Here is a 25557-nt window from a genome sequence, read left to right on the forward strand (position 1 = left end):
GTAGGTGTGTTTTGAATATTTATTTACCTTTCTTCGCTTTGATAGTTCTTTGTGTAATTTTGAACTTACAAAAAGAAAAATAACTGCTGCGTGAAATTATTAATATGAAGATCAAGATTGACTAAGTAAATTGTGTTCCTGTGGTCAGGTTATGAAAATTCTCTCTGTATAACGGATTTTATCTCTCATTTTCTTTCTTTGTTTGACATACACGCAAACACAAATGTACACATACAAGTGCAATATACACACTTTCACTTGCTTTACCTCTCTCTCACACTCACACACGCGCACGCACACAGAAGAAGAAGACGACGAGCGAGATCGAGGTCTTGCTTTTTCCCCAACTGTGTATTTGCTGATTACAATGTCATCTCATTAAGTCCAGGGCCATCAGTGCAAGGGAACCACATTACTGCAGATGCACGCACTTAACTAATAAATGCTGCAATTATGGCTGCAGGTCCGATAACTGGGATCAGGTGCTGTACTGTCGCCGCACTCAGTTATCTTCTCTTCGACAGGAGAGAGCTGAACGGTTTCTCCTCGGTTTCTCCGCGAAGTCTATCTCAGCAAACTGAAAAAAAAAAACATCCTCACATCCTCATGTAGGTCCCACAAAGGACAAAATATGCTGATTTACTGACAGGCATTAATTTAACATTTATTTATTTTTTATTTTATTTTACACTTGTCTAGCAAGGTCCCAGGTTTGTTATTCTCCAGAACTGGTCCAGAAATTATTTGGGATGGAGGCAAAGAAAGAATTAGCTGTACTGTGTGGGATAATGGAGTCTATGAGAGGCGGTGATTAATAGCCTTTCATCGCTTATCCCAGATCGATGGGAATGTTTCTTACCGCCTACAATCCGATTATACTGGCTTTTGAAGCCGCCTCCGTGCAATTATCCGTGCAATTATCCGTACTAGTACTCAGCAAGCTTTGTACTGGCGGTCCATTATGAGCTGCGCAGTGGCTCCCCCGCTTAATGAGTGAGATGGGAGGAGTGCCGCAGATGTCCGAGTGGACTTTGGTGTAAAGGGTCGGTGGGCTGGAGTTACCAAACGGTCAAATTCTTTTCTTTCCTTCGGCCTTCGGGACAGAAAGTACATTGTATTGTGTAAGTTTGCTGCAACACTACATACTTCTGTAGTACACTACATGAAATAAAGTTGTACAACGATAGTACAGTCAAACTTCAATAATCATCTTCTTCCTCTCCCTCCTCCTCCTACTCCTCCTCCTCCTCCTCATCATCATCATCATTTGTGTATTCTCTATCATCCATTTTGACTTCAAGCGTTTCTAACCTTTCGTAACAAAGTTCTGTTTACAAAGTACATCAGTCACATGTATCTCAGTTGGCGAGCAGAGAGTTAAAGGTTCAAAGGTTTATTGACTGGCCTCTGTTTGTTTGCTACTCAACAGCACCTGGAAAGACATCAGCGACAAATTAAGAACACAAACTAATCGATGACCTCTCTTTCTGCTTTCCTCCCTTCACTCAGGGCTCGTGCAAACCTTTTCACGTGTCTTGCCACAGAATACTGGGATTCCATGTCACTTCCTTGAAATGAAAACATTACTGACACTATACAGAGAAAAGTAGTGGAGAAAGAAGGAAGGTTGATAGGATTCCATTTCTCTTTCTCTCCTTCTCTCTCTCTATCTCTCTTACACCCGAACCCAAACACATACATATATATAGAAACATTAACAATATGTATGTGTTTATATATATATACACACCCAAAAGATAAAAGAAGACCAAGAAAAATGATGTAAAGGAAAATCATCAGAAATATAGCTAGAGCAGTATATGGGTTAAAATTATGAATGTTTCGTTTTGTTTCCTTATCACCAATGCATTATCAACTGTGTTTAGATGTTGACATTGTCTTCATGTCTTATTCCTCCCTTGTTTCCATCATAATTGAGATAAAGATCCTTCAGTGTGTTTGTTTTTTTTCAACACGATTTCCGCACATAACTTTAAATCCTTCATTAAATCTTCTTTTGTTGTGAGACATACTAAAAACAAATAGAATCAACAATGTACTGGCCACCCAGGTATATAGTAATCATGTTGCATGAATCAGAACCGCAAGTCGCTAAGAAAACGATAAGCAAACAAACAACAACAACAACAACAACAACAACAACAACAACAACAACAACAACAACAATGCTTCAAATAGTTCTTTCACACATACAAGAATCTCGCACACCTACGGGTATGCTTGGCACACTTCACAAACCTGTTTGCTGGTTTGTTTATCATTGAAATCGTCGAGCAAATACCTTGAAGAATAATTGCTTTTGTGTGCGTACTATCACAGTATTGTTATACAGTATCTCTAATGTAGTTTTGAATGCAGATTGTGTAACTACAGTATCTTTACATAATATCTCTTAGATTGTTCATAGAATATTTCTTTGATTATGTCAGTACAAACAGTGTAAACACGACTTCCTCATAAAGTATCTCTTTGATTATGTCAGTACAAACAGTGTAAGACCATTTCCTCATAAAGTATCTCTTGATTGCCTCCCTGCTAACAGTGTAAACACGATTTCCTCATAAAGTACCCGTGAGACGATGGGTGAGCAGTATCTTCAAGCTACCTGTGGAAGAATGAGAGCAGCGGATGTGTTTCAGGTGCTCCCTGTTGTTGGTGTGCCCTCCCTCGCTATTTTCAGATGTGCAGAGCAAGCACTTGTACCACGGGTTCGATCGCGGGGGGACTTGGTCTTTGACTGGTGACACGTGGAGCAATGAAAATCGATGACACTCAGGATGTGCAGAACAGTGGCGAGGAGCAGGTAGAGGTGGGGTGGAGGAGTGGGAGGGTTGGGGACCCACTCAGACCGGAGTGGAGGACAGAAGATGACTGGTAGAATGTCAGCGAAAACCTACACTCCATCGTTTGCTTTTGCTCCGTTGCCATGGTAACACTGACGCTTGTTGCTGATTATTTTTTGTTTGAAAGTAGGGGGGAGTGTTAACGATGTCGGCATTGGAGGGTTTGTCACAGCAGGATTGTTCACCCCAATAAACAGGTGCACATAGAAAGAAATATTCCGTATAGATAGCTGAACCTGCCACCGGGTACTGTCCTTTCAAACGAAAATCTTACAGAAGACAGAAAAAAGAGAAAAAGGACAATAAAAGAGTGAAGCTATGTGTACAAGAGGTGCTTTATGTATGAATTTGGAGTTTTGGCTACACCATTACACACAACACGTGGATACATAAAAGTTTCTAGTGGCATAGTAGCATCCGTGATACTTCGATAGATGACATATTGACAACAACAACAACAACAACAACAACAACAACAACAAAACCACAGTTGATACATGTAATCAATAATAGAACTCAAAACTGCACATTTCTGGCTTTTTTAAGTATCGTCTCCTCCTTTATTTTAACTTTGCCAGAGCTTCGTTTCCAATAATCTCCGTCCTATTGTCTCCTCTCCTCGTTTTTAAAATTTGGATAGCTGAGCCGTCCATACTCTGCAAGGAGCTGATTCTTCTATTATTTAAACAAATGAAAAAAAGATGTCCTGAACAACAGAAATCTGCAGATCAGGAGCATAGGCACTGCGCCATGTAGGTCGTGCGGCCATGTCTTACCTTTAGCTTGCTTTCAATTATTCAAACGCCGTCGGTCCACGAGGAGGTGCGAAGGAGGTACTTGCAAGCCTGTTGCCATCGATCCCTATTTCTTCTCAAGCCCTCCCACCCATCAACCCCACCCCTTTTATATCTGATTCTTTTTCTTCCATTTTCGTCAAAAGTCCGCCGACGAGGGTGGGTGAACGACCAGGTATCCAATGACGCAGGCGGTTTGGCGGTTTGGCGGTCAACCGAAAGCGCAGCTGCCAGCGTGTCGGATCTGCTGTCATGACTGGTGCCTCGACCCCGGTACGCCTGCCACCTAATCTGGTCAGACACGCAAGGAGAACTCTGATTTCTCCACCCGACGGCTGCGTCACACGCCGACGTCCCGAGGCACCTGCTTTTTGCCTGGCTTCCTTCCTACTCTCGTCCACGGCCTTTTGGGCAATCCGAAGGAGAGAAAAAAATAAGCTACACCAGGAATAGCAAACTTCTCTCATGTTCGGCCATCGCTTTCACATCGATTTTCGTGTCGTCAATATCCGAGCTTGGAGGAGAAAGAGAGGAAAAGAGAGAGGGTGTGTATGTGTGCACACGTGCTTTCTTCTCTGACGTCCACGGCCAGTGTTGCGTGGTTGACAAAAAGAAGACAAAAAAACCGGACAGGAAGCTCAACTTCTGGCCGGACTGGTGTCTGTCGTCATCGTGTCCGTCCAGCCCCTTGTACGTCACTGGTCACCAACGCAACTGGGGGATGGCCGTCGCGTGGTGCGCCGTGCGGTCCTTGCTGTGCTGCCTGCTGTGACGCCGGTGCTGGTGCTGGGTGCTGGTGCTGCGATGAGAGTGCTTAGCCAACAAGCATGAAAAAGTGTGTGGCTGTCTTTCGAGCGGTCGGCTACCAGTCGTTGGACGACGCCAGCGAGATTGAATTAAGAGAAAGGTAAACTGTCGCTAGACACTGCCGGTCCCCTTCTCCTGCCCTCTTGGCACTTTCACTGATTGGTGTAGACTTGCTAACTTTCTCTTGAACACTTTGCTGATTGTGTGTTGTTGTTATTATTATTATGTTCTAAATAAGATATATACCATAAATCGATTTCTCTCTTTGCTGCTAATATCCCAGCTGGCGTTTCTGTTTTGAAAGATGAACAAAGCACATGTTAAATTATGTTTAAAAATTACACCAGGTGCTTTGTCGGTGTATGATAACTTTTTTGTTGTGATCGCATATATTTATGAGCATCTTTACCTGGAAATGTTAGGTGTGCACAGTCAGTAAGGGACAGACTTTAAGGACGAGCGAAGTCCAAATTCCAACTGACGCATAGAGGGAGAGACAGACAGGGATATATATATCTATAGTCAAAGAGGGAGAGAGAGAGGAAACTTTGAACAGACACGCACATACAAAACATATACATTCATAAACAATTACCCACCCCCACACACACAGACATAAATATATTCATAGAAAAAAATATGGGAATGCCATTCAGGAGATAAAGAGACAAGAAAGATTGAGAAAAAGAGAGAAACAGATAGAGAGACGAAAGTAAGCAAAACACATTGAGGTTATATGCAGTGTTGTCCATAGGAATGGGAATCCCATGGGAATCCCATGGGAATCCCATGGGAAACGTCCCATGGGATGGGATGGGATGGGACAGCACACATTTGTATTTCCCATGGTAGTCGATACTTGATATTGCAAAATAAATGTACTGTTATTTCATTCATCAAGGATTTAAATCTTTCCTCTGAATCATCTATTGTATGTGAAGTAGCAGGAATTATAGAACAAAAGCCGAAAAGTGGTTTTCAGTGTTGTCCATAGGATTGTTAATACCATGGGAATCCCATGGGAAACGTCCCGTGGGATGGGACGGGATGGGACAGGCATAAATTGCCATGGGACGGGATGGGATGGGATAGAAAAATATGTCCCATGGACAACCCTGGTTATATGGGGTAAATACACCTAGAATTATGTTGGTATTAGTGACATAAACACCAGTGATTTAACTTGGGAAACGCACTGAAGAACCTACTTGTACATCTGGTCACGACTATATGTTGACAAAATGAAAGTGTGTTTGCGTGTGTGAACTTATTCAGTTTCAGTTTCTCTCAAGGAACCAGTGCTTCCTTAAAGCTCATCTTTTCTCGCTTGATATAGTTTAGTTTATGGTTCACGACGAAACCTTCCGGCGGTTGAAGGACTGCTGTGTCTGAGAGTATAAACAATTATCATCTCTGTCTTCTCATTCTCTGCCTCGCTCCCAGCATCCATCTGTACAGAGCCATGCAGCCCACGGCCAACTCTCTCCAACAGTCTTTACCACTATTCTGTCATAAACAAAGCTTTCAGCCATCATTATGTATCGTCCAGTCTGCTTGGCAGAGCTTCCTGTGACCTGAGAGATAGCTCGATAATGATTAATTGGTGTTATTAGTTTTAAAATGATTTGTTTCCCACTCACCAACCCACCCACCCCAAAAAATCGTTAAACTGCAAATGAAGCAAATTTACAAGACAAATGGTCTCGAGCAGCGAAAGGAAAAACGAGGGCTCAGTTAGACAGCCAGTCAGGTGAAAAGTGACAGAGCGGGGGAGATATACAGAAAAGAGTTAAAGTGCTTTCGAGACCTGTGGTCCAGAAGCAACAATCACAGTGATAGGCCTTAAATAAAATGTGGCAGATCACGTGACTGCCAGCTGCGTTATTCGCAGCCTCGTGTCGTCTTGAAAACATCCACTCACCACTTACCTCCCCTACTCGAGCCAGTATGGCGCGCCAAGAGGAAATTTTCTCTATTTTTTTTCTATAGCTATACAGTTTATAATTATGAAATTCATTCAATATCTATGCAATTCATTTTATACGTTCATAATATATTATATATTTATACAATTCAATATTTTAGATGATGATGTCGTGTAGATAGTCTCAACCCATCATTTATTTCTTCCTCATTGGTTGTTTTCACGAATGGCAATTTAGCGACTCCACAATGTCTTCGTGCCACTACATCCTTATGTTTGGCTGTTAGGAACAGTGGACAGTGGAAATGTCCAGTAAAGGGCAGTCTGGTGCTGGTATTTCAGCATGGTCAATAGGGCCCCTGCCAGGATGAACCACTCACAGCTGGCGGGCTGGCACTGGGTGGAAGTGGGTCGCGTGCACAGACGTGGTGTGAACAATACATTAGACTTACGATCGACAACGGTATCAGTGCTTATTAACACAGTGTCATGTTGATGAATAGTGGGCTCTGCCTCTCTCTCTCTCCAACCCTGCTACCTGTCTTGCTTCCACTGAGAACCCTTCCTTGCTAAAACAGTTTTCGCTACAGTCTGTTCTTGTCTTTTTTCGATTTTTCATGTCTCATTTTATTTAGTCTATCATCAGAGTGTTTGTGTGCGTGAGTCAGTGAGATGGATTGACAGAGGAACATCCAGACTAATACAGAGAGATATATAAAGACTATGAAGCATTCCCGAGAGTGCAGACAGCACAAAACTAAAATATTCAAGAACCAAACCTAAAGGGACTGGCAAAGAAGGGAGAAATTGTTATTAGCTTCAATCAATGCTCCATTTTTGCAACGAACATTAAATATCTTCGGGCGAAGAAAATGATTAATGCTTGGAGATAGGAATTGCATTATCTAATCTACAGTGAAAACACTCGGATGTTTTCTATCATACTTTACGCACGCGCGAGCAAACGCATGCAGACACTGGCATTCACATACGCACGCGCGCGCGCACACATACATACAATGTATATATTTTTTATATACAAAAGACCCCAAAATATACACACAATTGCACACATCTATGCATATGTACACACGCACATACAGCTGCACAAATATCTCGTATACAGCTGCACACACGTACATACAGCTGCACACACTGACGTACACACAGCTGCATACATTCATTTTCTTCTTCGCTTTTCTTGCTCGAGTATAAATGTTAGTCTTAAGAGCTCACTCTCATGACTAAAAACCTGATCGAAAGTTTATTCTTGCTTGTGAGTGACACGACAGGATAGGAAATTCCTTAATCAATGCTTCTAGCCTTGACATTAATAATGAATGCATTCCTGTAAAATGTGATTTAAAAAAATTAAATGTCCTATTTCACAGACAAGAATTTTTAAAACTCGAAGCATGTAGGAGTTAAATGGTTCCGTCTCGTTTTTCGCCCTCGCTGGTGGTCGCCGAGAGCTGTCTTTGTCTCCACGCAGTCAATTTGCCGCAAGCTTTAGTTTGTAATCGGCCAACCGCCCAGAAGCCGGTGATAACAGGTCTATCTACCTTATGAAATGCAGGCGGAGAGAAAGATTGATTGTGTCAAAGTCTTTCACTCTTTTCACCGATGCCAAGGTTTGTTTTCGTCTACGTTGCCGAAGGTTATTGACCTTCCACAGTCTGTTTTAATGGACGAATTGTGTTCTGGACTGCCATTGCTGCCTGGTTTCATTTCACTGCTTGCCTGCACTCGCTGGAGTAATCAAACATCACCGATTAAAAAAAATAAATGATTAGTTTAGTCTGATTTCTGTAGCATTTCTTTCAAACAGAGTATTGTTTTCTTATATAAAATGAATGGTAGTCTTGGACACCGATAGCTGTTTGAGTTAGGAAAGAACTAAAACAGATGGAGTGATAGAGGAGAGAGAGAAGGAAGAGTGACAGGAAATGGGAAAGAAAAGAAAAAGTACCTTAGTCCTCAAATGTTCTTAGAAATGGATTATAAAGATAACAAGCATGGAAAAATTATCCGAACCGGAAACAAAAAGCTCATCTTCTACTCAAACACAAGGTGGAACTGTCCAGAAGCACTACAGCTAATCAAGGGCACGTCACTGCAGGTCACTACCTGGGTGTGTCACGCAGTGACGCCAACTGATTGTCTGCAAGTTGTCTCCCCGAGCAACGTTCGCCAGAGAAACCACGATAAGAAGCGTTGATGTCTGTCACGTGGGCAAACAGAGAGGGAAAAATAAGGGAATAAAATATTAGTTTGCAAACACTAATGAGCAAAAGATAGAAACATTATTTATCCTGTCTACATTTTGAAAATATTTTACGCGAGAAACACGCGAAATGCGGAGAGAAGTTATGAAACTTTTCTTTGTAATGGCAGATAACTTTGATTACAAAATATATAAAGGGCTCACTTTTTTATTATTTATGAAGCACACAAAGAATATTTCCCGCACTGTGTGTGGAATATTTGCAGCTTTTTTAATATGTGCGCCTTTCTCTATCCTTTGTGTGTGTTTGTATGCGTTCGTCTGTGTGTGTGAAAGGTTAAGGCAGGAGAGAAGAGAGGAATGACAGTTCTTTCTTTGAAACTGTCATAGAAAACAGGGGAATTTCTTTAATGTAGCTCCTTAATTTAGCCTTTTTATATCCAGCCAGAGCAGAGAGAGAGAGAGAGAGAGGGGAGAGAACGAACAGACTAAAAACAAACGATATTGCTTTACAAATGACCAACTGAATAATTCCAGGTGAAAATGATAACTTGGTTCAGTTATGAAGGTTACAAACATAAGGACAGCAAGGTCTAGGTACAAGACAAAATACAGTCTTACATCCAGACCATTCTTCAAACACACACACACCAACACACACCCATGCCCGCACACAGCTGCTAATTCATCTGTCACTGAACAGATGGACTGCAGTGTACAAACAATGTCAAGTGCCTGTTCCTTCTACACACAGGCTTGCCTGAACTCAACACAACAAACTCTGCTAATACATGTTCTAGTATGGACATCATGCTTGAAGCCTTTCTGACAATTTACTGATTACAAGACCTAAATCACCAATTTCTTTAGAACATACTGGAAATACTGTTCCAACTGTCCTTGTTATGCACAGGCAGACTGCGGAACCATCACAGGAAGTGATAAAGATAAAAGACTTTCAGTAAATCAATGATGAAAACAAATGGTTCAAGATGTATTTGCTGACTAAGAAACTTCTTAGATCATCGGTCCGTGTTAAAAATTATTTTTTATATTATGTACAAATATACTTATCTAATCGTAAAGTAGTCGCAACAAACAACTGACAATTAAGTTACAAGGATCGTCGTGTGAAATACTGTAAGCACATCTTACTGAAACTTTCATTTTTGTCTACGTTCATCAAGTATTTCACTCGATGATCCTCGTAACTGAAACAGATGAACTAGTGAATGAATGAGAGAAGGAGAAAGAAACTGAGGGCAAAGTCTTCCTATGATCATTTATGCTTTATCGATCCTCTACAATCCTTCGTCACAGAACCGTTTGCATGGCGCTCGGCCTGGAGGTCGTTAAACAGGAGCGAGGCTTGTACGTCACTCGCCTCTCATCCGCCGTCCGTTAATTGTGACGTGGACCGCGTGCGGGAGGAGGGGGATGGTAGGGGAATTCATTAACCTTCTTTGAAGTTTGTTGGAAAAATGGAGGTAATGATGGAGGCAGATTTAGCTTCAGGTCCCAGATGATTACAGTGGTTATAGAGGTTCTGCTGCCTAATTACATTGTAGTAGTGATTGTCATGTCTGTGCCTAATTGAGGCTGTATGTGTGTGTGCGTGTGAGAGAGAGAGAGTGTGTGTGTGTGTTTGTGAGAAAGAGAGAGAGAGAGAAAAGAAAACTAAGATGTCTAAGACTTCTAAGTCATTCGTCTTTTGTCTCCCTGTAGGAGATCCGAAGGAGTCCCTGAAGCACTTTATTTCGAGCGTTTGCATCCGCCACTCTAATTCTGTAGGCAGGGTCCACATCCCTCAGTCGTAGAGCATGATGGGTACAACACGAGACTTGTAAAGTCTGCATTTGGTGCGGAAGCTGACACTTCTTCTGTCCCACATTTTGTTGAGCCTGGTCGTTGCTGCTGTCGCCGCCATGATCCTCAGATCCTCCGTACAGCGACTGTCTTTTGGAAATGGTCGCAACGAGGTGTTTCAAGGACTGTACCTCCTCCAGCTGTACTCCGTTCATTCGGATCTCTACCTTGCTTTATTTGGCGGTTGTCACCAAGACTTTGCTTTCGTCCTTGCTGATATCCATCTTGTACTCGCTGGCACTGATGGTGAGTTTGTCAATCAGGGTCTGTAAGTCGCTGTTGTTGCCTGCCATCAGATTGATGTCGTCAGCAAAGCGGAGGTTACTGAGCAGCTTTCCCGTGATTGACACGAAATTCTGATGGTAATGGAGAGTATCCAGTAGAATTTTCTTCAGGTAGATGTTAAAATCACCGGGGACAAAGGGCATCCCTGGCGCATACCAACTGTCGTGGAGAAGAAAAGCTTACCGCTCTACGACAGTGCCAGAAGCTTAGTATTCCTCAGCTGAGTGCCTTGGTGTTACATACATAGCCTTCCACATTGAATGTCCACAGTACATTTCATATCCCATCGTGCAATACTCTAAGGCCTTCTTGAAGTTGATAGAGTTACGGTAGAAATCTTGCCATGCTGCAAGTGCTTTTCGACGAGGACCCAACTGTTGAAGATCTGTTCAGCAGTGCTCCTGCCGGCCCAGAACCCGGCCTTTCTCTTTACTAGAATCTCCTCCGTGTCCTCGATCCAGGTTTTCCTTGCTGCCTTCATGCCTTCACAATTCCTGCGTTTGACCTTCCTTCCTGAGGAGTCAGTCACCTCATGGTTCTTCGGCTTTTCACTAAGGTTGAGAACCTCCTTCATAAACTAGGATTGTTTCTTCATCTTGGAACACTCAAATAACTTTTCGGCAGAGGTCAAGAGGATCTCTTTGATGCGGCCCGAGAGGGAGTCCACGTGGCTGTCGACCAGGTTCAAGGCGGAGAATGTCCCTTCGACTTGCGCCTGGAAGATTTCTGCTACCATGGAATCTTCTTCAGGTCATAAACAAATCATATACACCTACATACTCATCAAGAAGCATGCAAAAGTATTACATGGAGCGCAATAATTAATCTGTATCACACAGCAGATGTTACAAATAGTGGTTTCATAATTTCCTTTGGCATTATCTGAGGACTAGCTGACAGCAAACAGAAGCAAGCGGATCTCTTGGTTTCGGATTGCTGTAATAAATCTTTTTCTGTGCAGTCAGGGAAGGCTAAAGTGGGAGGTTACAAAGCGACAATTTAATGATTTGTTTTCCTGGGAATGGGTGGTGGAACTTCGAAAAAGATATTTTAATGATTTTTTCTACTCCGAGCTAAATTTGATATTTTCATGAGTTCTTGTGAGTGCTTGAAAATGGATATTTTAAGGGTTTTTTTAAAAGTTAAAATGGACTTAAAATTGGTTTTTCGTGATTTTTTCCCGAATGAAGTGGTTTAAAAATAGATATTTAATGATTTTCTTGTGAGTGAGCTGAACAAGTTGATACTTTAATGATTGTTTTCGTGTGGTCGGTTCAAAATTAAATTTTTTTATGCTTTATATTAAATATAATGAGGGGATCCAAAGATATAATTTAATATTTTGGAGAAGGTTTCACTATTTTTTTAATGAAGGTTTTGAAAACCTCTGGACATGTGTGTGTGTGGCTGCCAATGAAGAGCTTCGTCCTTGGTTCTTTGGCCCTCGTTACGAAGGCCGTCCACTCGACCGGCCAGCACGTGTTGCCTATCACCACGCCGACTGTCCTTCCTCTCTCGATTTTTTGGGAGACCGCCGATGTAATCCTGCAATGGACGATCTGTCGCGGTCTCCCTTCAAGGCACATCCATAAAAGCACCAGGGATGGGAGCTGAGGATCGATGCCTTTGCCGATCTCTTGCCATCTACTTCGCATGGCTTCGGAGCAACTCCAAAAGGGTTGTTTGCCAGCAAGTATTTCCAAGGAGGTTTTGCCTGTCTGAATCTGTGTTCACCAATACCTTCAGACAAATGTAAGGCGCCACATTCGATAGTTCGACTAGGTCATGCTTCGCTCCCATTGTTTTCCGCTCTTGATGCGAAGTTGTCTATAAATCGCAATTTCCATTAAAGCATTATTGGCATTTCTAATAATCACAAGGTCGCTGGAAATTGATCATTCGATTTCCTTCATGCTTTTGTCCGTTTTTAAAATTAAATTGGCTTGAATGGAAATCTTTATAAACAATATTAAAATTTACGCCTTTACATAAAAAATTCATCTCTATTTAGAAGAAAATTCTTATTATTTTTAATGTTTTGCTGGGCGATAAAGTATCACGTGTGGATTAGTTCTTTCGTGAATACCTTCCTGCCGTTTGAGAGACACTATTGCATTCTTATTTATTTTTATTAAATTTTGTCCAATTAGTGTAAATATAGTCGTAGGCTTAAAGAACAAGTCCTTGGAAGAAACAGCACTCAGTTTAATTAAAAGCCAAAAACATGAGTATCAGTAGGCTTCAAGTAACCATCATCAAGAGAGCTTGTCGCATTGAAAACCGACAGCCACGTGACTCAAGCGGACATTCACCTCTCACACAGTTGACCTTTAGCTCCTGAAAGAAGTCTGGCGTTTGAAGACAGACACAAAAGAACAGTGAACAACATTAAAAAAGCCGTTACTGCCAGTGCAGTTTTCCGTTGGTTTTTCCCCTCCACTTGCCTGGTGGACATTACAACGAGCGCGGGTAAAAAAAAATCTTCTCTTGGAAGCATTTTTGAGATTTTTTTTCCTGATCATTGCCGCTCCTTTGTTCGTCAGGGGTCATATTCTTAGTCTCATCTTTTGGTAATTCAAAATGGGATGCTGTTGTTTCAGCGTCCTCTTTACAAGAAATTTTAATTTTCTGCTATAATTATTAAACTTGGTATTCTTCAATTTTAACTTTTCCTATTTTCTTTGTTATAATAGATACATTTACCATGTATTAACGCAATAGTTTCTTAGAATTATCATTTTAAATGATTGTGCATATGGGAAGATAACTTTTTTTTCTTACAAACGTGCACAATTTTATCTTAATTTAATTATAGCATTTTTGGGGGGGAAAACTCCTCTTTTTTCTTGTCGACTAGTCCCCACATCCCCTTAAATCCTTTTCAAATTTAGTATTTTGTTTAATTCTATTTTCCGTCGTTAAAACTTCTAATGCAATTTTCTTTTTCAATTACTTTTTTCAAAACTGGAAAAGTAAACATATCCATATTTAAACCATATTTGATTTTAAAATCGCTCCCCAAACTGCAAGTAATAGTTTTAACCCTTTTTTGCCCACAGGCGAGCTTCCCTTGCCGCCCCAACATGGGCCGCCAGCAGGTGGAGGTAGGTCGTTTCCCTTTATTGATTTGTCTTTGCCTGAAACATTGGTTGCTTCCCTTTTACCAACACTCGCGAGCCCTCGGCACCATCATTCGCTCTAGCTATTGAACGCTTGTCACTCTGCTGCTCGTTATTTAGGGGTTGGTGATGAAAAAAATGAAATGAGCTGAACATAAAGCTAACCCTTTTCATCGTCCTTCTTGGAAACTCTTCACCCATGGGCTATTGATGAACCTCGACAGCCACTGTCTATTATTATTATAGAGGCTGTGTTTGAGGTTCCTTTTGGAGTTACTTTGCCTCTTTGGTCTAATAATTTCAGGCGGATCTGTCCAGCTCTTTGTCTTTTCAGGACACGGACTGAGCTTGGGATGTGATTGGTCCCGATTTTTTCAGGAATTTTTATTGTAATCGTTTCAAATGCGTTGCTAGAAGATGAACTGAGATAATTTGAAATCCATCGTGTTGTGTTGGGTGAGAATCAAACCCACGAACTCTTCGCTGACTCGGTTACAATGGCTTTCCGAAATTCCTGAAAAGATTGGGAGTACAGAGGACAATATTCAAAATAATCCCCTTAAAATGTCTCTGTCTCGACAGTGTTTTTTCCCCCGACACCAGTGACGCAAGATGAGTCAGACATAGTTCAGGTCACAATCTATACTGGAGTCATCACCTTTTGACTCTGCACTATTTCTATTTCCAGCCTCGTCCTCTCTTTCTGAAGCAACGTTAATGGAGGACAAACGCTCTTCAAACTTGCTGTCAGCGCACCCACTCAGACCGCCTAGCATGTCCCCACATAGCTGCAATGAGGGTGGAAAGTGACAGAAATGGGATTTTTCAGCCTGCTTGCAGTCAGAGTTGACTGGTAATGGTTGTTTCCCGCGTTTTATACATCAAAGACCTGATGGATCGGCCTTTTGCATGCGCAGGCACTAATCACCGGTCCCTGAGGCTCGCAGTCATACGAGTCTTTACTGTGATGGACTGTGCCCTCGACAATCCCAGAGTGTTTCTTGGCACTTGGCAAAGTCTGAGTGGGACGTGTTGGTTGTTGAAAGATCGGTTCCTAGTCTGTGATGACTGCAGTTCAGTTATGTTGACTGTATTTGACAATATGTACCCATTGTCTCGCCACCCTTCTTTATCTGTTTTTTTTTTTCTTTCTCTCTCCCTCTCACAGAGAGGGGATCATAAATCAGGGAGAAAAGTATGTGAAAAAACACTAAAGAAGTGCAACACAGCTAACACGACCCACTTACAGAAAGCAAATTTACTCAGGATTCTAGCAAAAGGAGATAACTGCGCTGCCTGATCCTTTGTAACAAATGCTCTCCCTTTCCTTGCCTCATTGCACGGTCACCACCACAGGCCTACAGAAGTCTGATGTCTCCACACACTAGAGACTATGACATGGTTAAAATCGGTATTTTCACCCCACAGTGAGTCCATGACATGGTTTAAACCGTCTTGTCACAGTAGCAGCACGTACACACACAGAGAAGGAAACTGGAGTAAAGGCAGACAACCACTGACGGTCAACCGTCAACAGATTTCCAGAGAGAGGGAAAAGTATATTGAAACCGAGATTCGAACCAACGACGCCCGATTGTCACTGTCGTCGTGACAAGAACTTTTAGCCACAGCATCAACAAATCAGCTTAGTTTTAATTAAGTGCTAGGATCCACGTGATAATTAAATGCCAGGATCCACGTGATGTTTAAGTGCTGGGATCCACAGGATGTTTAAGTGCTAGGATCCACAGGATGTTTAAGTGCTGGGATCCACAGGATGTTTAAGTGCTAGGATCCACAGGATGTTTAAATGCTAGGATCCACCAACACAATGCATCATGTTCGCTCACAGATGTCTGTTTAGTTGATTGCAAATTGGTCCTTAATAGCCTCCTGTTTTCTTTCCCCCGGCATGGTTTCCTGTTGCGAACGTGCAAGTCTCTGTAAACACTGGCGCGGAGTGACGTAGTCAGCGCGTGGAGCAAGTGCACGTGACTTTTATGCTAGAAAGACAATGACAGTTGTTGGTTTGCGATGGTGTGATAAGTAAAACCTGCATTTTCAAGTTTAGCTTTACTCCTGCAAAAGGTACAATTTTTTAAAAAAAAACTGCAAGACTACTACAGTAGCAAAGTTCAAAATTTAACGAGCGTGTAACGGGGGCACACATAAGTGAAATTAAGTAGTTATTAATTGATATTTACATGATGTCTAGATCCTGGACGTATTTCAAAACCTTCATGGTTTTAAATCTTTATCCAAGTTAACTGCAGATCCTGGTACTAGGCTCACCAATGGTGGATAAGATGGAGGAGGAGGAGTTTAGCGATCTTTCGCTTTCCCTCTCTTTCTTTCTTTCCTTCCTCTACTCTCCTCTGCTTTTTCTGCCTGCTCTCACAGTGACACAGGTTGCTGTTTGTCGCACTGCTACCCGGCCCTATCTCCCATGTGAGTTCTAGGCCAGCACCTCTGACGTCAGAGCCGCTAGCTTCCATTTGTTTCCATGGTAACGGCGAGGCTGGGTGGCAGTGCTGTCATTCAGAAATGCATTGCCCGGCCATGCTGAGAGAGTGGTAGAGAGTTAGCGAGTGAGACATGGCGGAGAGAAAGAGAGAAAACGGTCATTTTTTCAGCAGGAGCAGACTCAGTTGTATGTGTGCTTTAAATGTTATGTTTCTACCAGTCAAAGGAACTGATGGCAAAGCCAGTACTGATTTCAATGCCATCAAAAAAAGTGCACCGCGACCTTTGACCTTCTGTGCAGCTTATTTTGTGTGCTGATGCTCGCCGGTAGTCAAGCTTGTCAAGAGAAGTTAAAATAGTCTTCTTCCTCCTAGGATTGGTTGTATTTTTATTTTTAAATTTATTCCGTTAGTAAGGACTGGAAAATTTGAAAATCCTGGGTTTTCTTCTCCGACTCTCCCAGCTTTTGATTGTGGAATACTGAAACATCAGAGCGTTTGCACTTTTCTTGTTCGGGGGTCAAGTTATTTTTCTAATAAAATTTATTGAAAACGACATTTGGTCGGTTTGATGATGGCTATTTCCGGACAGTCACGTGTCTGTTTAGCTGAGATTTTAAAATGTCACCTTACTATGGGTACACACCTACACAGAAATTTCTTTTCTTTTCCTTTCTTTCTTTGTTTCTCTTTTTTGTTCATTTCTTTGATCACATTTTCGATCATTTTTTCTGCATTTATTATTAATTTTTTGCTGTTGTACAGCTATCGAGCGTTTGTTATCGTCTGTGAATTCCATCTTCTAAGACAGCGAAAACAAGTTTTTTCTGTTTAGTTCTCTAATAGTAACTATTTGTGTTCTTCCACCCTCGCCGGGCCACGACAGCACGCCAGGCGGCGCTGTTCGCACCAAACAACTTGATATGTAAAACATTGGAAGTCAGGTTGATAGTCTGAGGTCACAATCACCCACTTACATTTGCACGATGACGCATTCCTGTCATCAACTCCCTTCTGTACATGTATGTCTCTGTCTGCCCTCTATTCTCTCCCCAAACCAACCTGCAGACTGCAAGCTCCGGTGTGACAGCACACCGACAGGCGCGTCACCAGGGGAGGTAACTGAGGCGATGTGACGTCACAGTCGTCGCTGCTTTCATTCCCAACTCGTCGTCGGTGGTATTTAAAGACGACACGATGTACGCCAACACGATCTTGGGGTAGCTATAAGTAGAGTATGTAAGACTTTGGTATTTCGAAAACAGTACATACTCGGCACGATCGATAACTCTTCTTAAGATCACACACCAACAACAAAAATTATGTCTTCTTATCGACCTGGCAGACAGAAGAAAGAGAAAAAAATCTACCTGAAGAAATTATAGTAGTGCTTAAAAGTTCGCAAATGAGGGGAAAAAATTTAGAAGAAAATAGGCTGGCGGCGCTTCTGTCTCCGGCAACCCACGCCCCCTACCCCTCTTACTCTCCAGCTCTCGTTTCATATTTAGCGTTCATGATGTCTCGTGCTGGCGAGGGCTCTGCTGGAAATATGTCCTTTATGGGCTGGCACCGGTCGATGTCTGTAGCTTTTGAGGTCTCTGCTGGAAACTGTACGCAACAGTAGACCTCAGCCCCGCCGCTTGGCGCATGCGCAGACACCAGTAATGGGTGCAGATGTACCTGTTTGCTCATGAAAGAAGTAGGGAACGAAGAACGCGAGGCTTACAGTGCTTACTGACAGCAGACAGGACCAGAGAATGTCTGCTGGTGATGCATAAGTCTGTATAAGCATAATTTGTTTTACAAATAGTGAGTTTAGTCATGTTAATAGTGAGAGTGTCTAGTCGCTCTTCTGTCACGAAGACATGTTTGTGTTAGTGGTAGGATTATTGCTGGAGGGTGGGAGGAAGATAGTGTTGTATATGAGTATTTTTTTTTTCGCTGGATGGCAGATTTGTAGTGGATTGTAGTGATGGGTGCGGCAGATCGAAACTGATGAAAGGAGGGCTGGCATCGGGTACTTTCGCAAGAGGACAGGCAGGACTTTGATGCCATGTCGATTAAAACACCTACGTCAACAAACATGGCCCGCAGTTTTCCAAGACAAAACCCTCGGCTGTTGTAGCTGACGCAAGAGCACAAGCATGAGTATCGATCACAGGCGGGGAGAGAGAGAGGGCTGGAGAGAAAAGGACAGCTGAGGCGGCGACAAAAGAATCCCATCATTCACTGCTAGTGACCGTTGGGTTTGTGAAGTGCAGTCCTAGGTTTACAAAACCGTCGCCGGCTTAAGAGCGAGGGACGTGGCGAAGACAGAGTGCTTTTCAAGTTCATACAGCCCTCGACAAAACTTCCCCGTCTGTGTGTGTGTGTGAGCATGCACGCGCGCGTATAGCTGGATATGGCTATTATTTAAACAAAAATAAAAGTGCAATCAATTGCGACGGAAATTCACGACTGATTAATAGATTAAATAACTAAAGTGGGTAGTGTGGGAGGGGGAGAGACAGATAAAGACACACACGCGCACGCACGCAGCTCGTTTCCTGTCAACTTGTCTGCTGTGGTTCAACTGTCAACTTACTCCTACATCTGATGGTCCAGCAAACAGCAGCAAGTGGCCGGTGACCGTGAAAGTGAAAGCCCATCAATACCTAATCCCCAGTAATGTGCGGGAGGAAAAGTTTCTCATTTGGCAAATGAAGAGTGTTCGCAGCTCTATGGTTGTGTCTACTAGTAGCCTTAACACCTGCCGCCTGGTCTGCATCACGTGACCACACCCTCTGACTGGTAAGAAGACTGGTAGTTCCCAGTGGCTCTCAAAGCTGCAGTAAGGATCATCGCATCTACCCGTCCTTCCTTCTTACTTGGGTGGACTGGCGGCGCAGTGGTCAGCACCTGTCCTGGGTTCAGATCTCGTCTCCGGCTCGCTGTTCTTTCTCTGCATGTGCACCCTGTTTACACCCTGCCTTGCTGTGATATAGCCTTAGTTGATGTCTCGGTGTATAACAACAGTCTCTTATCTTTCTTCCTACTGTCTATCTTTTAACTTCTTCTTTCTTTTATATGTTTACTTATCTGCCTTTCAGTCTGTTTTAAAACATACATACATTTACATTGTTTTTTTCTATTTCCTTGTTTCTTCTTGTGCTAGGGTGAGCGAGACTAACCGTGAGCGGGTGTAGGTGTGTAAATATTTCAGTACGTATGTAAATGTAGTAAACATGTCTACAGCGTACATAAGTGTGTGCGTGCGCGCGCATTCATCTGCAAGCATCATATATTTATGTTGGTAGATGCTTTTTGTGCTTTCGTGCATGTTCAAGCTTGTCGTGAATGTTTTTAACGGAAAAACAGTTTTGAAAGAAGCCTTAGCCATGTCTGTATTTTACTATTTACAGGATGATTCAGCTGTAGGATGGGTCGTCATAGACAAGTTAGACGAGGGCCCATGTCCCAGATGCACCGTATGTCTCTAAGGTACCCGGATAGCAAACACAAAGCACTCGGTGAAAATGCTCATTAATTATAAAAAGTTTAGTCAACTGCTTGGCTTTCAGCAGTAACCTAGCACCCAGCACCACACCCTCGCTTTCATCCTGCTCAGGGTACACGCCCTCACCTCATCATAGACTATGTTATATACTCTTAGTTTGTCCCTGTAAACCGAGAACAATCAGGATATACCCACTTTGTGAGTGATTCGCCTTGCCAAGATTGGACAGGGTAGGAAATCAAGTCATCTTGATACCGCCTCTTGCTAGTCCCGCTGGGCTCTCGTAAATGCATTCTTTATTCTGAGTCGCCCCTCTAAGGGTTTGCCGAAATCTTCCCCATGCTGAAAGATAGATGAGCGAAGCCAAGCTCCCAAGTTTCTTTGGGATAATATCTTAATATTAGAACAGGGAAGGCGCCGGGTCGATACTCAGTGCGTGACACTCACCTTGCTTCACTTTGCTGCAAACTGCAGGACCAGAAACGAAACCATTCCAACGGCTTTGCAGTCACCACGGCAACGAGCGTACATCCCGATGATTCCCATTTCTCAGGGAATAACCCGATTTGTTTATGAAGTATTTCTACAAACATTCAAATATTGGTATTTGTCGGAGAGGTCTAAGCCGTGGCACGTGACTAAAATACGGTGGGCGTACGTCAGCAAGGTATCAGCCAATGAGAGAACGAGGAAGTATGGTAATGAGGGAAATGCTTCGTTATAGAGATTTGCTGTCTTTGTTAAAAAGAAGAGAATGTCGATGTGTGAAGGCTTAATATTTGTTATTATGGGCTTAGAGGAATTATTAGGTTCTGTTCCCAGCCAGAAGCACAAAGACAGAACAGATTAGGTTAATCTCTCATAAAGTTTCTCATTAGTTGCACAGTTCGTGAGTGTTTGTGCACGCATTTGTGTGCGCCTAATAGAAGGATAGAGTGTAAATTGAGAGAGAGAGAGAGGAGGAACAATGAAAATGAAAGACAATGAGAGAAAGAGCGTGAAAACTGGGATGTTAGGATAGCAATGACAGTCGACAGTCCTTAATCACACCCCATACTGTAATACTCAAATCGTACTGTCTTATGTGTTGTACGATTACATAGATATTAATATTTTTATTTAATGTTTGTGACAGTTTAACGTATCTGTACTCGTGAAGACTCGTGTGTGTGTGTGTGTCTGTGTGCTGTTTATGGGGCATGATGGGATTCTGACAGATTCTTCAGTTCATCTGTTTACTTATAGTACATCCATTTACAGAAATTCTTGTCGGAACGTGCTTGAAATACTCATTAAGCTGTTTTTCCTTGATGCCTCCCTTAAAAAAATACCCGGGGACGTGCGAGGGAGAAGAGAACAGATAAAACCGAGCATCTCTTAAATTATTGAGTTGTCGTCCTTTGGCGATGCGCTTTGTGCTGGGCCATCCGTACTGAGTGGCTTCAAGTATCCAGCCAGGAAATTTGTCTCTCTCGAGGGACACAATTCAAGATGCCCCGCTGTCTCGGAAAATAAGGAGACGAAATTACAGAGCGGCCTGTGCCATTGAACTTTCAGCCATGGCGTGTCTTCTCGCTTTTTGTGTATGCATGTGTGTGTGTGTGTGAGAGCTTTCAAACCCACCATGTGATCAGCACGGAAAACATCAGTTTGCGAGACAGAGAGAGAGAGACAGAGATAGAGAATCTAAGCTTCTGTTTCAGTGTAATTTAATCTCAATTTCTGCAAGTGGAGCTTCTTCGTCGGGTGGCCTGCCTGACCTTGCTCCATCCTGCGCAATTAACGACCATAAAAAGGGAGAGCAATCATCAAAATTTCTTGCAGTAAGGATACCCCCCCCCACCTACTTCACTGATAGTGCGAAGAAAGAATAGGGTTTGATAATGTTACAGTGAACGAAAGATGTCACAACAGTTCTTTCAGATTGGAAGACAAGTCGGGAAGAAAGTAGAGCCTATGTTGCAAGCCTGCTTCTCCGGTCGATGGAGAAGACCGTTGAGCGATCTGACTGAGCGGCCATAGTGATTTTTTCTCGGAGTTTAAGAAGAGTAACTCAAACATCACACATCAAGCCTGTACTCAACTGATGGCAGTCTTCGATAACAGTTTGCCGCAGTTTATTTTTGGATTTGTTCATCAGCAGCAGATATTTACCTCTGTGGTCTCTTTTCTGCAACCTCTTCACAAATCTTCTTGACTGTTGGTGCAGCAGCTGTGATATTCATCTCTGAGAGAACTGGAATTCGCAGCCGCAGGGTCTTGCAGTCTCACTTTTCTGGAACGTGTTACCAGTTGGGGTCATGAGTCTGACCTCTAACCTCTCACTATTTTCTGCCCCAAACTCACCTTTCTCCGCTTGCATTAACTGTCATATCTATTTATGCAGGTTTGACATCTGCCTTAAACAAGTTTTCTCGCTATTTTCCACAATCCTTGCATGTTACCACCCGCATGCCCCACCTTGTCAGGTCTCCTAAGCGGTCTCCATGTTGCGAGGTCTGTGGTCTCCAGTATGTGTGGAGAACAATGGGTCTGACAGCTTTCTCAACACATTAGCCCATCCTCTCTACAAAAACACAACAATTGTCTGTGGCTGCACAGGTCGTGTGTATTGGCGGCCAAACGGAACCAACCATAAGCAAATAAGCAAAAGTAGTCTATGGGCAAACCACGCCTGCTGCAGACACCTAAATGTAGTGGATACACATTTTAGAGCTGTGTACCCGTGAGTGGTCAGTAAATAAAAGGAAGAATGATGTAAAGATGCATCCATTCTGTAGGAAAAACTAGGCAGGAAGAGGAAACCCCTCCTGCGGCTGAAGTACTCGGCGAATGAGGTGAGGGAAGGTGAAGAACTTCCTCTGTAGTTGGAGTCATGAAGAATAAAAGACGAGGTTCCCTTAAAGATGGGGTCACCGGGTCGCAGGTAAAGTTCTTCTGTACTTTGACGTGAGGAGAGTATTCATGGCTGAAGCTGCAACAGGAGTAGTCGCCAGGGAAAACTTTGTAAACGCAGAATCCCTGGCAAGTTGGGGCACCCTGACCCACTGTCTCCCCTATTCGGCTCATGGCAATAGGGGGAGATAACAAGCTTCAGCTGCTTTCACCTGTTAGAAAACTAAAGTTTGAATGTCACTAATCATTATATAATTTCAAAATACACTGAACCTTCACATTTTTTCCTATTTTTATGTTAAAATGCTGAATCAACTATTGGGATATAATAAATTAGTTAAAAAGAGAGAAATAGGTAAAGACATTATGAATCATAAAATTTTGACATGTATAGAGGCATAGATGGACTTAGCTAAAAAAAATATAATAATATATATAATCATAAAAAAAATTACCTCGACTCGGTGAGATAGCAGGGCTCGATTCGGAGTCCGCGGAGTAACAACCCTTTTCGTTCGACGATCGGCCCTTCAAATGACTCAAACTATTACAATGTTTGTGCTCTTTGGGGCTACACACAATACTCACCCTCTTTCTCGCGCATTCCTTTAACCCTTTATATCCACATTCACACCACTTTCTATCCGTTTTCACAGAAAATAGCATACAAAGGGTTGAGCTGTGCCAAGGGTCGATCAGTGACATTATTAACGGCAGTTTCCGAATGTCTCCTATGACGAATTCTACTTGTCAGTCGATCTATGCAGTGTCACACGGCAGAACGTGAGTTATATTGAATGTTGCTGCTGTTCAGTTTTTCGGGCTTCACTTGAGGTGCTTTTTGTTGGTGTGAACAGATACACCTCCCGTAAACACGTGGAAGCTCGACACGTCGGACAATTGGCCCTCGAATAGTGTGCCGAGTGCATTAGTTGATCGAGCCAGCATCACTTTCGTAAGCTGTGGCCATTCTTTACTGAATGAATGGTAATACGAAGACAGTTATGCAAATTACTGCTCCACAGAACCAAAAAAAAAAAAAAAAACAACCATGACAACTGCCTTTTTCCTGCATAATGCAGATCAAGTTTTTCTTAGTCCACAGATAGACAGGCGGACAGAAGGACCTTTAAGAAGCTAAGAAGGACCTTTACGGAACGGGATAAGAAAGACTTCAGCTTGTCCCTGGTTTCTTCTCTGTTGTCTGTGCCTGTCCTTTGTCATATGTTTGCCAATATTTGAAGACAGATGACTTTGTATGAATGTGCAGGTGCGCCATGACCTTTTCTAGTGGAGCAACTAGTGAGAGGAAATTCCCACAGCAAATCTTTATGTTCTATCCGCCGAACATTGCAGAAATTTGTAAATATTTTTAAGCTGTGCATTTATACATATCAAATTATCCGTCTCTCAGGATTTGCGAGCAGGCTAAGCCAACGAACAGAGGTGACAGGTCAGTAACGTGACCTAAATGACACGTGACTCCCAGTGTTGCTCTCTAGGACGTCGCTAAGGTTGTTGCTGATGGTGTGGAGACAGCGACGTCAGCGCCATCTTTATGTTTGACCTTGACCTGTCTGCCGTTTCCTGAAGTCGGTGGAGTGGCTAGACACACATCATGCTGGATACTCTCCTCCTTTCCATTCCAGTGTTAGCGCGTGTCCAACACATACTCCATGTGAACCGGCTCAGCATATGTAGGGCCAGGACATTTCTTTAATTTTTATTAATAATATTATTATTTGTTAATTGTTATTAGTAATATTATTTTTGTCACCCTTCTTTTATTCCGTCACGTCTTCATTTTATTTGTACACCTTTCTCCTTATTCCCCATACATATAAAAAGTGTCCCACGTGATTAGCGATATAACTTTTCTAGAGCAAACTATTATAGCAGCGATGTACAACGAACACACGTACACACACAAAGACAGATATGGAAAAGAAAGGGTGAATGCCGAGATTCTTTAGAACTGATGATCCCCGTGTAGATTGGTGGAGACTGGGAGACAAAGTCCAGTGATATACGACGCGCACATAGAACAACAACAACAAAGACAAAGAGCAACAGTGTCAGGAATCCCTGCTGGCTGTAATGAGAAAGGGGGAGTGGAAACCCAGAGCTATAAAGCTTCATCGAAGCCATCGGGTTCATGATCGCTGCAAAGGATAACCACTGAAAATAACTTCAGCAAAGCCGGCCAGATGGGAGGTTACTCTCTGATGGCACTGGTCGCGCCGTTCCTCTGGCAGAGTCTTGTCTCCAGAGGGTACCCAGGGAAGCTCAATATCGCGAAAACCAAGGCGAGGCGGTGTACACGGTAAAGGAGAGGACGAAGGGAGGGTAGAAGGGGAAGAAAGGGGAGGCAATAGCGTAATAACGGACGAACGCGGAGCCAGACATCTACGTCACTTCGGCGGCTTGGGTTCAGCAGTTCATGCAAGCCTTTTTATGTAGACGACATGTTGGTGTGGACTGGGACTGTGGGGATGGAGGGGAGGGATAAACGAGAAAAGACGAGAAAAGAAGTGTTTTGGAAAATGTCGGTGATCACTCGATAGACCACACACACACACTCGCGTTCGACCGAGACATTACGAGACGAGGGTCCAGACGTCTCGGTAGCATGCAAGACGCCCGGAGAGCGATGGCAACAGGCAAGTGACCCTGACAGTGACACCGACACTCAAGGCAGAAATCGATTGTTCTCACTTTTCTTCTCATGGAAATCCGAAAGTAAGTTAGAAGCGACGTAATTAAGGTTACAAGTCGTCTCCCTTTCCCCTCTTACACCACTTTACTTATTGCTTTACCGACA

The 25557-nt window shown here is 42.8% G+C and overlaps 1 protein-coding gene across 1 annotated transcript in view; it reads left to right on the plus strand.

Annotated features, from left to right (window-relative positions):
• LOC112574399 overlaps positions 1 to 25557 on the plus strand; it is a 142468-nt gene that overhangs the window by 28754 nt on the left and 88157 nt on the right. The window contains 1 exon segment of the mRNA XM_025255453.1: positions 13824 to 13868. Coding sequence (XP_025111238.1) covers positions 13824 to 13868 — 45 coding nt within the window.

Source organism: Pomacea canaliculata, linkage group LG10 (genome assembly GCF_003073045.1).
Source record: "Pomacea canaliculata isolate SZHN2017 linkage group LG10, ASM307304v1, whole genome shotgun sequence".
NCBI classification, from domain to species: Eukaryota; Metazoa; Mollusca; class Gastropoda; order Architaenioglossa; family Ampullariidae; genus Pomacea; species Pomacea canaliculata.